The sequence below is a fragment of the Austrofundulus limnaeus genome, unplaced genomic scaffold (assembly GCF_001266775.1).
Source record: "Austrofundulus limnaeus strain Quisiro unplaced genomic scaffold, Austrofundulus_limnaeus-1.0 Scaffold5, whole genome shotgun sequence".
NCBI classification, from domain to species: Eukaryota; Metazoa; Chordata; class Actinopteri; order Cyprinodontiformes; family Rivulidae; genus Austrofundulus; species Austrofundulus limnaeus.
This window is the reverse complement of record NW_013952407.1, coordinates 4,333,928-4,344,766: the sequence shown is the minus strand read 5'-3', so window position 1 is coordinate 4,344,766 and position 10,839 is coordinate 4,333,928. Positions and strand designations below refer to the sequence as shown.

Here is a 10,839-nt window from a genome sequence, read left to right as displayed (position 1 = left end):
GGTAAACCATGAATAAAAACCAGTTTCAAATGTTAAAATRAAAAAAGGATTCACATTGTTTTAAAATAGTAGCCAACAATTTTAACTCTAATATTTTTATACTGTTTTCCTTATGTTGAGTATTAAAGGTACCGTCTTAATGCCCATCTAAAAAAGTGAAAAGATGTGTTCTGTCCTGATTTTATGCAGATATGAATTTTTCACTCAAGTCTGTTTAAATTATTAAAAATGTTACAAKATTTTTAAAGCAATATTACCATAAAGATGTTGCTTGTTTTTGTACTCATTTGTCAAGCCATACATTTGTTTAAATAAACTAGTTAAAAGCCTATTTGGATCAAGCATATGTAATAATTCAAATAGGGAATATAAATACTAGAACAAGTAAGAAGAACGAATCTTTTAGCCTTATTCAATTATAATGGTAGAAACAGAATGTTAGTGCGCGTGCGCGTTTTAAGGAATATTTTCCCCCAGAGTCAGTCTTCTCAGGTAGAGTTTCGCCAGCGGTATTCCTAACGAAAAACATGCGATTTTTATATCGCGTAGTTAAATTAAACGTTGTTTGTTAACAAATGATACAAATAAAAACATAAGTAGGCTCATAGTTGCTACGATTCATCCTCTTCCATTACCTTCCAGACTAAACCCAGGAACCAGAAGCGAACTGATGACGTTGACTTCTGTTTAGCTCTACGTTGAGGCGGAACATGGCCGACAGCGGACCCTTGGCCGCAAAAAGAAGCGACTCCGGTTCCTTGTCCTCGGTGAGCATGGAGACCATCTCCACGCTGACGGAGCTGGAGGACCTGGAGAGAGTTTACCAGCAGCTCTGCGCCGAGGAGGTGCGTCCCGAACGGCCATTAGCATTAGCTACGTCATCGAATGTAAACTTCCGGGATGCTGCTCTGCGAGAGAAGATGCTGGTCGCAAAACAGTCAAATTTTAATTATACATCGTTTTATAATTCTATACTACGACCATTGTTTTACAAACTAGATCAAAACTACCACTCCTTGCTGTGCCGTGAACACTAATTTGCCAAAACCTAATTTATATTTTTTATAAGCTGGAAACATTTTGTATGTCCTCGTATTTCTGTTACAYAGGCACTGATAGACACAACAGTTCACAGATTAGTAGTTTATAAATAACATTTAGTTAAATCAAATAGTATTTGTTAAATGATCCACACAAAATGTTTAGAATAACTTGGTTTAAAGGCATAATGTCCCTGTTTTCTACAACTTAAGACCCCTGATGTGCTCCTAAAACTGATTAATCTCTCTCATTTTTATCAAACATTTAATTTTCATACACTAATAAGCACTAAATGATTTGACATTATTTTTGCACCTACAAAAGGGACCAAACTCAAACTAAAATGTGGACTATAAACGTTTTCTTGTTTGTTTGCTTTTTAAATAATTTTAAACATTCACATGTTCTTACTATATGTTATATTGGATGTTTATTGCAGAAAGAAGTGGAAGCTGAGCTGGACAGGCTGGTGGGACAGGAGGGGAGCGTTCACACAAAGATGCTGGCACTGCAGAGGATGGGGTACAGACTCATCACAAGTAAAAAAAAAAAAAACAGCTGGTTTATTTAATCATAAATATGCAATGTGACAATTTTCCTTTTCCTCCGCAGACCTAATTTACAGCTGATTGGAGGAGACGCCAGTCAACTGTCAGGCATGATCAATTTCACCTGCAGCCTGGCTGAAAACGTCAGTCGCAAAGTCAGACAGCTGGACCTGGCAAAAGTAATTACTCCTCTTTACTTACAGCAGGAAGGCTCATGTCAATGACATCAACACACAAACACACATGATGTTTTCTGAATGGATAGTTTTTGTTTTGTTGATGAAAATATGTTTAAATCTTTGTGCATTTCTCGCAGACTCGTCTGTATAACGTCATCCAACGTGCGGACGATATCCTCGACCTGAAGTTCTGCACTGACGGCGTGCAAACGGCTCTGCGTAATGAAGATTATGAGCAGGCCGCAGCGCACATCCATCGATACTTGTCTCTGGACCAGTCAGTCATTGAGCTGAGCCGACAGGGAGAAGAAAGTAAGAGAGCTGTAGTTTCCTGTCATAGCGCGGCGTTACATTGCAGAGCGAAAAATACTGCAATCCTGTTTGACGCTCCGTGTTTTTGCACAGAAACAAACTTAAAGAAAAATCTCTTGGTAGTTTTTCTAACCATCCATGCTTCTGCTAATGTGAGGTTACTAAAACTGTTTTTACTCCGCYAATACCAGGGTTCACCTCAGCTTTTTCAACGAAATATCGCATKTAAATGAGATGACCACTAATCTGCCATCTGTCAAAGATTTTATTGGCATTACTAAACGCACACATCTCTCCTAACCCATTGTTTGTGCACAGGCAGTGCTGTGGACGCCAGTCTGGTCTTGCTGCAGGAAGCTGAACAGAAACTAAAAGTCATAGTCGCGCAGAAGCTCGACGAGGCCGTAGCGGCGGTCGACCTGGCGCAGGTGGAGAGGTTTTTCAAGATCTTCCCTCTGTTGGGCCTCCACCAGCAGGGTCTCGCCCGCTTCGGTCAATATCTCTGCAGCCAGGTTGGTTCCAGCGAAGTGCTAAAGTGTTGGACAGAAAGAAGGGTCAATTTGTGATGGTGTGTTTCCAGTGAGAGTGGTGACTCTGAGTTCAATCTCTGAATATTAATATTTTCTTTTCTGTAATGTTTTTTAAACTAAAATTTGATCAGCAAATAAAAAACTGTTAATAATAGACCGATTTATTTATGTTTGTCTCGAGTCAGTGCAAATGGCTGCTTCTCTTAAATTCACTGTTTTTCTTTGTTTTTCTTATTGCTTCTTGTGTATAAATCTGAAGATATTCCCCTCTGCTCTTTTTGTCAGACTGTAACTCATTTTTTCTTTAATCATATCAAGATTTATTTTCTTTTCTCCACACTCCCTCCCACAGCTCGCCTCCAAAGCCGAGGAGAACCTGTTGTTGGCGACGGGAGGCGATCTGGGTGAGAAAAGAGCCCTGCTGATCTTCGCAGACACGCTGACTCTGCTGCTGGAAGGTGAGAAGAAAACATCTGCATTTCTCCTTCACACCGACTCCGCCGACACGTCGGATTGTGTTTGCAGGGATCGCTCGCGTCGTCGAGACTCACCAGCCGATAGTGGAGACGTACTACGGTCCGGGCCACCTGTACACGCTCATCAGTCACCTGCAGCAGGAGTGTGACAGTCAGGCTCAGAAGGTTGTCGATAAGTTTATCCAGCAGAGAGGATACCACAACAAGGTGTGTGCTTCACGTTCATCTCCAGTCCAAAGAAGGATTTTTTACTCCATAGACAACTTATTATTTGAAGTTTTGTAAAAAAAAATTTCTGTTAAAATCATAGACTTGAATAAGATCACTAGACTAAGCCCCGCCCATCCCCTCCACTGGTGACGTCTGTGACAGCATGGAGGAGCAAAACAGGGCGTCGGCTCACAGCCTCCACAGAAACTAATAGAGAAACAGCAGCTGAACTGGATCTGTTTCACAGATTATCTGTCATGTTTTTACAATAAATTAATAACTATGTTAATTTCATTCAACAATCATGTAAAACAGCAGATTTATACCAGAAAAATATATAATTTATAAATAACCATTATCTAAACCAGACGTGAAGTCAGCCTGTAACTTAGACTTTAGCTAGTTGAAAAATGATGACTTCAGCTGTAATAAAGTATATTTATTGTTTCTTCTTACTGTCATAAAAAATAATAATATTTATATTTACCAGTCAACAGTTAGAAAATGTTCTCTGGTTATAGGATGAAACTTGTCTCTATTAGCTAACCATCTTCTAAACAAGTCAGGTTCCTCTAACAGAAACCTAAAAATACTCACATTTATAATATTATTTTACACTCTGTAGGTCTAAATATTAATCAGAGGACAAATCATCTGTAATATTTAATAGTTTGTGTTTTATTGTAGCATGATTCAACAGTGCTAAACTCTGTATATATGTTCCACAGGCTAATATCTGCTAACCAGTTCAATAAATAACAGTGATCACATCAACTTTATAAGATTATTTTAATTTTAAACTGTTACATTGTGTTCTGCTCAGATCACATTGAGCTAAATAAGATCAGATCTGCTGACTTGTGTTGTGAAATGGGATGTTTTCCTGCTGTTAATAAGCCCATAACACAAACAGCTTTTCTGACATTATTTAAAACATTATATAGATTATATAAACTGTAAAATATTAATAATAATTTAGTTAATATTATTATTACTAGTTTTAATGATTTGTATATCGTCAGTCCTTTTTTTCTGCTCTGTTGTCAACATGTACAGTAATGGGAAATCCAGACTCGACCGTTTTGCGTTAGCCGTTAGCTTCACCAGCCGATCACACGGTCACCTGGTTTCTGAGCACTCCAGTTATTATAAATACCTCCATGGTGAAAAATGACGGCTTAAAATCAACTCCCTCAAGACTGGAACAAGACAGTAACACATGCATGCATAAGCATTTATTTCATGTTATTAGTTGAAAGTAACATATTCTGTTAAATCAAGAGAAATTACTGCAGGTTCTAACACTTTTCTATTGCCTCGTCCATTTAATGGGTTAGAATAAATAAGCAATATGCTCACAACAGTGGGGGAGGATCAATCTGAAAATCAAAAGAAAAATGCTCTCTAATAAATAAAAAATAAAATTTCACCACTAATATTATGACTGTTATTGAAATATTAAAGGGTCACAGACCATTTCACATCAGACATAAGCTGACAAAGTCCTCACAGATGAACATATTTGACTCCTCACTGGAACACCTTGGCATTCAGCTCAAAGAAACTAACTATAATATTGTAATGAGACAAACTAGATGACACTTTAGTTTTCTTTGCAGTCATTCAGGCCTCCATGTCTGCAGCTGTTGAGTCGTCGTGTCTGTTTTCAGTTTCAGATTGTTCAGAGCAGCATGATGAAGAGCGTTCCGGGGGAAAGGATCGAGCCGAGGTGAGTCTCTCTTAGTATGCGTGGTGTTTAGTTTCACACCAACAGGGGAACTTGTGTTTATATTTCATATCTAACAGGGAACTGGACCCCATGCTGACTGAAGTGACCCTGATGAACGCCAGGGCGGAGCTCTACCTGCGCTTCCTGCGGCGGCGCATCATGGCAGACTTCGAAGTTGGAGATGATCGAACCATCACGCYGGGTAGTTTTATCAACTTCACCTTCAAACATGGCTGGATTTACATACGGTATATATAATTCTACTATTTTGAACACGCAGAGCATCAGCAGAATGTGGAGAAGCTCCTGAAACACTGTTCACTGAGCAGGACGACGCAGGAGCTGATTGGATTCTACATCCCCATGGAGGAATATTACATGAGGGAGTCTGTCAACAAGGTCAGTCTTATAAAACATTATTCCTTTAAATATGTTTCTATTTCAGTTTCGATTTTTTTAAATTAATAAAAACACAATCTACATACAGTAAAATAAAATTTAAATTAAAAGTAAATCATGCTGTAAATGAAAAGAACGCAGAGTGAAGAAAACGTTTTTATCGTATCTGCTCCTTCGTTTCGAAGCAAACTCACGTTACTTCTCAAAAGACTCAAAGAAAGCTAGACAATATAAAAATGAGTGGAACAAGCAAATTGTTCAAACTCAGTTTAATTAAATTAATTAAAACTATCTCAAATACCAAAAATGACAGGCGCCTCAAAATAATCCATGTATGGTTCATTCTTTGGTTTTTCTGTTTCAAAATAAAAAGAGGAAAAAAAATCAAATAATAGGGTGTTTCTTTACTTTTTTCCTTCTTAAATAGTTATTTTCTATTTTATGTTTTATTATTATTGTCATTATTAATTATATATATGTGTTTTGTGCTATTTTACATTTAGGTTTTAAAAACAAAAAACACCTTTGTTTCCTTTCTGCCATTTTATTTTGAAGTGAAAAAACCAATGAAGGAACTCTGCATGGATTATTCAAGGATCGGCTCTGAAGCCCTCCTTGTTTGCTCTGGTGATGGACAGACTAACAGATGAGCTTATGATGAGAACAGTGAACAGGTGGAAGAGAACGCAGAGAGGTGGAGGTATGCTCTTGAAAGAAGAGGAATAAAAAATGACTTTGAGCCCAGAAAAGACAGCAGTGATTCTGGATGATCATATTTTTTCCTCTATAGTAAAATTTGATCCTGTGTTTGGTAATAAAGAGATAATCTGTTTATTGGTTTCAGTAAAGTTGCTGAACTTGTGTTGTTTTTAATGCAGTTCACTCTTGTGATGATTGGACATGTTGTTTCCAGCTTTATGYCTTGTGTTCAGTGTTTTTAATGTTTTCTAAACATAATAATAATTTACTGTGGTGATAAAATCCAAACATAATGTTTGTTCTCATATCGTACAGAGTTGTTTATCAGATCCCTCCTCTCTGCATGTGTACTCTTCACAGACTCAGCCTCTCTGGGACGTTTATTTTTTTTATATCCCAAGTTACTGACCTGTTGCCAATTAATCTAATTAGTTCTCTTCGGCTGCACCCGTTTGGAGGTCCCGCTGTGGGACACGTCCCCCTGCGTATTTGCAGAGACCTCTTATAAACCCGTGGCTGGCTGATGGGACAGCTGTGTTCAGGCCTCCTGTGTGATAAACAATACAGTTCAGCCCTGCACAGGATGGGCTTTAAAGGTTTAATCTGGTATTTTGTTGTTACTGTCAGTTTTAAATGTTAATTTTTAGTCTTGAATCTATTCAGTTTTCTGTTAATTTTATGTTTACAGGGTTTCCGCAGATAAGTCTTAAAAAGCATTAAATTCACCAATTCAAAAATAAGGCCTTAATTAGCCTTAAAATGTAAATCAATCTTTCACAGGTCAAAAAAAAAAAATTAACAAATTGTATGTAGAGTGATTGTAATTCACTGTTAACGTTTATTTATCTTTTGAAATAATTTACAGAAGGCAGCTCGTTTTGTGTTAAAAATAAACATTTGGATAAATTTATTTTTTACCATTTATGTTTATTGTGAAGTTGCTGTTTAAATTTAATTTCATGTGGCATTAAAAAAAAGTCTTAAAAAGTCTTAAGTTTTACTTGTCTTAAGCTGTAGGAACCCTGGTTTAAACTGTGCAAATCATATCCTTTTATTTTAAATTACTGTTTATACTGAAATATGCCTATTTTTTAATCAAAACAATAGTTTATGCCTTAATTTGATGTCAGTTAAGAAATTTAAAGAGGATCAAAACTAAATCTGAATTTTACCTGTTTGAAAGAAACAAACAAGACTTTTCTGTCTGTAGTTTGTGCTTGAAAATATGTAGATAGAACTGATGCCAATTTATTCCACCCATTTCAGGCCGTTGCGATGGATACGTATGAAAAGGGTCAGCTGACCAGCAGCATGGTGGATGATTGTTTCTACATTGTGAAGAAGTGCATCAGCAGAGCTTTGTCCAGCTCCAACATCGACTGCCTCTGCGCCATGATCAACCACGCTAACTCCGTGCTGGAGTCCGACTTCAGGTGCTCGTCTCGTCCATGTTTAATATGTTTTTAAGATGACTGCCTCACGTCTGATGCTCGTGCCTCCTCCTCCTCCTCCTCCTCCTCATCATCAGGGAGGTGCTGTACAACAAGCTGAGGCAGGGCTTCCCGGCTACGACGCTGCAGGACATCCAGCGTGGCGTCAGCAGCGCGGTCAGCATGATGCAGAGCAGCTTGCAGCAGGGCAARTTCAACACGCTGGGCATCGAGAGCACGGAGAACGCCAAGGCCGCCTTCCTGGTGAGACACAAACAACGACACACAACACAACACAACCAGCCCCTGCACCGTGTCTAAGGAAGTGTCTCCAAAACTGTGGCAGAGAAATCACATCACCACTTCACTAAGTCAGTAAAACAAATGAATTGCATAAATGACATTTATAAAGTTAGGATATTTTTCTAAATCTTTACAGTTCTGCTTTAGAAAAACCTTTCCATGTCACTGTTCCATACGTATCCTCACTACAAACTCTGGTGTTATTCGTTAGGGGTGTAAGAAATTATCGATGCAGTGAAAGAGGGAGAAATGTAACAATTCTCCAAAAACACTGCATTGATTTTTAATTAAGGCCTAATGGATGGATGTTGTAAGAAGTGTGAGGTACAAATGCACTTCTCACTGTTGTTCAGTTTTCTTCTGATTGCATCAGATTTGTGCATGTAATGCATAATGTGCTCTATACACTGAGACTCTTTTGGGGGAAAAAAGGTAATAAATCCTCTGTGCTGTGATATGTATMATCAGATTTATTGTACCTTGTGTTTATCTTAAATATCAGATCTGTTGAACTAAATTTCCCAGGAAGCCACAGTTAGAAAGCCAACAGCTCAGAGGTCATTACATAAATTTAATTTGTGATTTAAAATCTATGTTTATTTTAAATTAAATCATTGGTGGACCCAACTGAGCTCACCTGTGGGCAGGATGTGTTCCCTGGGCCATCAGTTGAGACATGGAGCTACCAAACAAGTTGTTGAACTCAATAAAATCTGGGTTTTTTTTTTTTATTTGATACAATTTATCCAGGAATAAATTAGATTAAAAAAACAGTTTAGGTGACAAAAAGTGTTTTTGTGTTTCATTCCCAGGTGACTCTGAATAACGTGGAGGTGTGCAGTGACAACATCACAACCTTAAAACGGAACCTTGAGGTAAATTAGACATCATTTCCTGGTTTCTGCCTCGCTTCCCTTCATGTTTATTCTTTTTGTTTGTTTGTTTTTGTTTGTTTGATTGTTTCTTTCATCACCTGGAAACTGAACTTGTGTTTTTGGCAGAACGACTGCTCCAAACTGTTCAGTCAGGGGGTCGGTTCTGGGGAACAAGCCAAGATTGAGAGCTGCTTGTCGGACCTCGTCAGCACCTCTGCAAAGTTCAAGGATCTCCTACAGGTCGGACACATTTACAATAATATATTAAAGTGCATTTATTACCATTTATTTAACCCCTGCTTCCATAAGTCTAATAATAAAATATAAAATTTATTTAAACATCTCTTCAGATTAAAATAATTTGAGTTTAGGACTGTCCTCGTTGTTCAAAGTGACCCAGCATCACAAAGAAWATCCTCCTCCCTCTAAACGTTGAGAGAAATGTTCTTTTTGAACTGTTTGAGGAAACGTTTTATAAATAAGCTTCTTTACAAGCTGAGAAAAAATCCCTGAAATTTTATTTAGATTGTAAGATTTGAGAAAAGCTGGAAGTTTTGAATAAACTTCTTGAAACTAATTGAAGTTACACCTGTATCAATTTTGATTAAATTACTCTCTTCAATAATAGTTTTGTTATTAGATTTTTATTGTTTTGGCTTCAATGAAAACAACCTAAACTGCTGTTAGTGTCATAAAACAGATGATCTGGTTTTCTGTGATAAAGTAAAATTATCATTTTGATTCTGTGCAGAAATGTTATTTATCATCACAATAGGAGGCTGAAGAAGCTGAAATTAGTCTGGAGAATGATTAAAAGGGGTTTTAGGCTGTTATAAACATCTTTAAACTGCTGTTTTTCTTGATAATTTTCCGTAAACACACATTAGAAACGCTCAGCTTTCTTTAAATAAAAAGTAAAAGTTGTGATTTCATCTGTCAGGAGGGTCTGACGGAGTTGAACACGACAGCCATAAAGCCACAGGTCAAACCCTGGATCAGCAGCTTCCTGTCCATCTCACACAACATCGAAGAGGTAACGAGCCCCACTCCTGCACAGAAGCAGAACTCCTGGAAGCGGTTGCTGTAACTCTTGCGGTTTCTTACAGGAGGAGTTTAATGATTATGAAGCTAATGACCCCTGGGTGCAGCAGCTCATCGTTAACTTGGAGCAGCTCATGGCTGAGTTTAAGGTACGCGAACCTTCCAGACTGTTTTGTTTTGTAATTGTTTTGTAGTCATGTAGCGTGTCGTTCTCCAGGCGGCCCTCTCTCCTGTCATTTATGACACGCTGACCAGCCTGATGACCAGCCTGATCTCTGTGGAGTTGGAGAAGACTGTGCTGAAGTGTTCGTTCAGCAGGGTGAGCAGCTGAGCTCAGCCACAAGGTGGCGCCGAGCTTCATCCGCCAGCAAGGATTTATTAATGATTCCAGAGATTAGTTCACTTTTTTCTTTTTGTTTATTTTTCTCCCTGTAAACTAATATATTTCATTATTTTCCTGCCCTCTCTGGTCTTCCTGTTGTAGCTCGGAGGGCTGCAGTTTGATAAAGAGCTCCGGTCTCTGGTGGCGTACCTCACCACCGTGACCACATGGACCATTAGAGACAAGTTCGCTCGCCTCACACAAATGGCCACCATCCTCAATCTGGAGCGGGTAATTTAGATTTATACCCACACATAAAAAACATATCTGGTTTTGTAACGGCTTCTCTCCACATTTTCGGGTTTTACTCGATTGGATTTTTACCAAGTGTGCAGTAGAGCCGATGATTTCATTTCATGGCTCGACCGTTCAGAGCTTTACATCGTGTTTCGGTTTAAATTAAAGCATCGGGGCACAGTTAAATCAGATTTCTACCTGGTCTTATATAGGGTTATATACAATAATGCTGCATTCAGAAACAAAAACACACTTCATCTAACTGCAGGTTAGTCTTCAGTTGTGCAGAATAATCAGTGAGAATGATTACCGTTCATCAAAACTTTCACTAAAATATCAACAAGAATCAAAGTTTATTTGTTGATATTTAACATCTTTTTAAACAGAAAGCCTAAAATCTGTTTAAATTACATGAGATATATGTTATACATATAACATGATTTAAAGC

At 38.0% G+C, this 10,839-nt stretch overlaps 1 protein-coding gene across 3 annotated transcripts in view; it reads left to right on the top strand.

Annotated features, from left to right (window-relative positions):
- The first annotated feature begins 507 nt into the window (after positions 1–507).
- The window catches only part of cog4 (component of oligomeric golgi complex 4), a 12,043-nt gene continuing 1,711 nt past the window's right edge, over positions 508–10,839 (top strand). Inside the window, exons 1-18 of one of the 3 annotated variants that reach the window (XM_014027958.1) lie at positions 641–845; positions 1,481–1,563; positions 1,654–1,768; positions 1,906–2,080; positions 2,399–2,592; positions 2,963–3,068; positions 3,136–3,293; positions 4,967–5,025; positions 5,103–5,227; positions 5,306–5,424; positions 7,390–7,556; positions 7,652–7,817; positions 8,669–8,731; positions 8,858–8,971; positions 9,672–9,764; positions 9,838–9,921; positions 9,990–10,091; positions 10,257–10,385. In XM_014027958.1, coding sequence (XP_013883412.1) covers positions 711–845; positions 1,481–1,563; positions 1,654–1,768; positions 1,906–2,080; positions 2,399–2,592; positions 2,963–3,068; positions 3,136–3,293; positions 4,967–5,025; positions 5,103–5,227; positions 5,306–5,424; positions 7,390–7,556; positions 7,652–7,817; positions 8,669–8,731; positions 8,858–8,971; positions 9,672–9,764; positions 9,838–9,921; positions 9,990–10,091; positions 10,257–10,385 — 2,187 coding nt within the window. In that variant the 5' untranslated portion in view covers positions 641–710. Of the gene's footprint in view, positions 846–1,480; positions 1,581–1,653; positions 1,769–1,905; positions 2,081–2,398; positions 2,593–2,962; positions 3,069–3,135; positions 3,294–4,966; positions 5,026–5,102; positions 5,228–5,305; positions 5,425–7,389; positions 7,557–7,651; positions 7,818–8,668; positions 8,732–8,857; positions 8,972–9,671; positions 9,765–9,837; positions 9,922–9,989; positions 10,092–10,256; positions 10,386–10,839 lie in introns of those variants that run through there. The other 2 variants (XM_014027967.1, XM_014027976.1) reach the window with 2 other exon arrangements.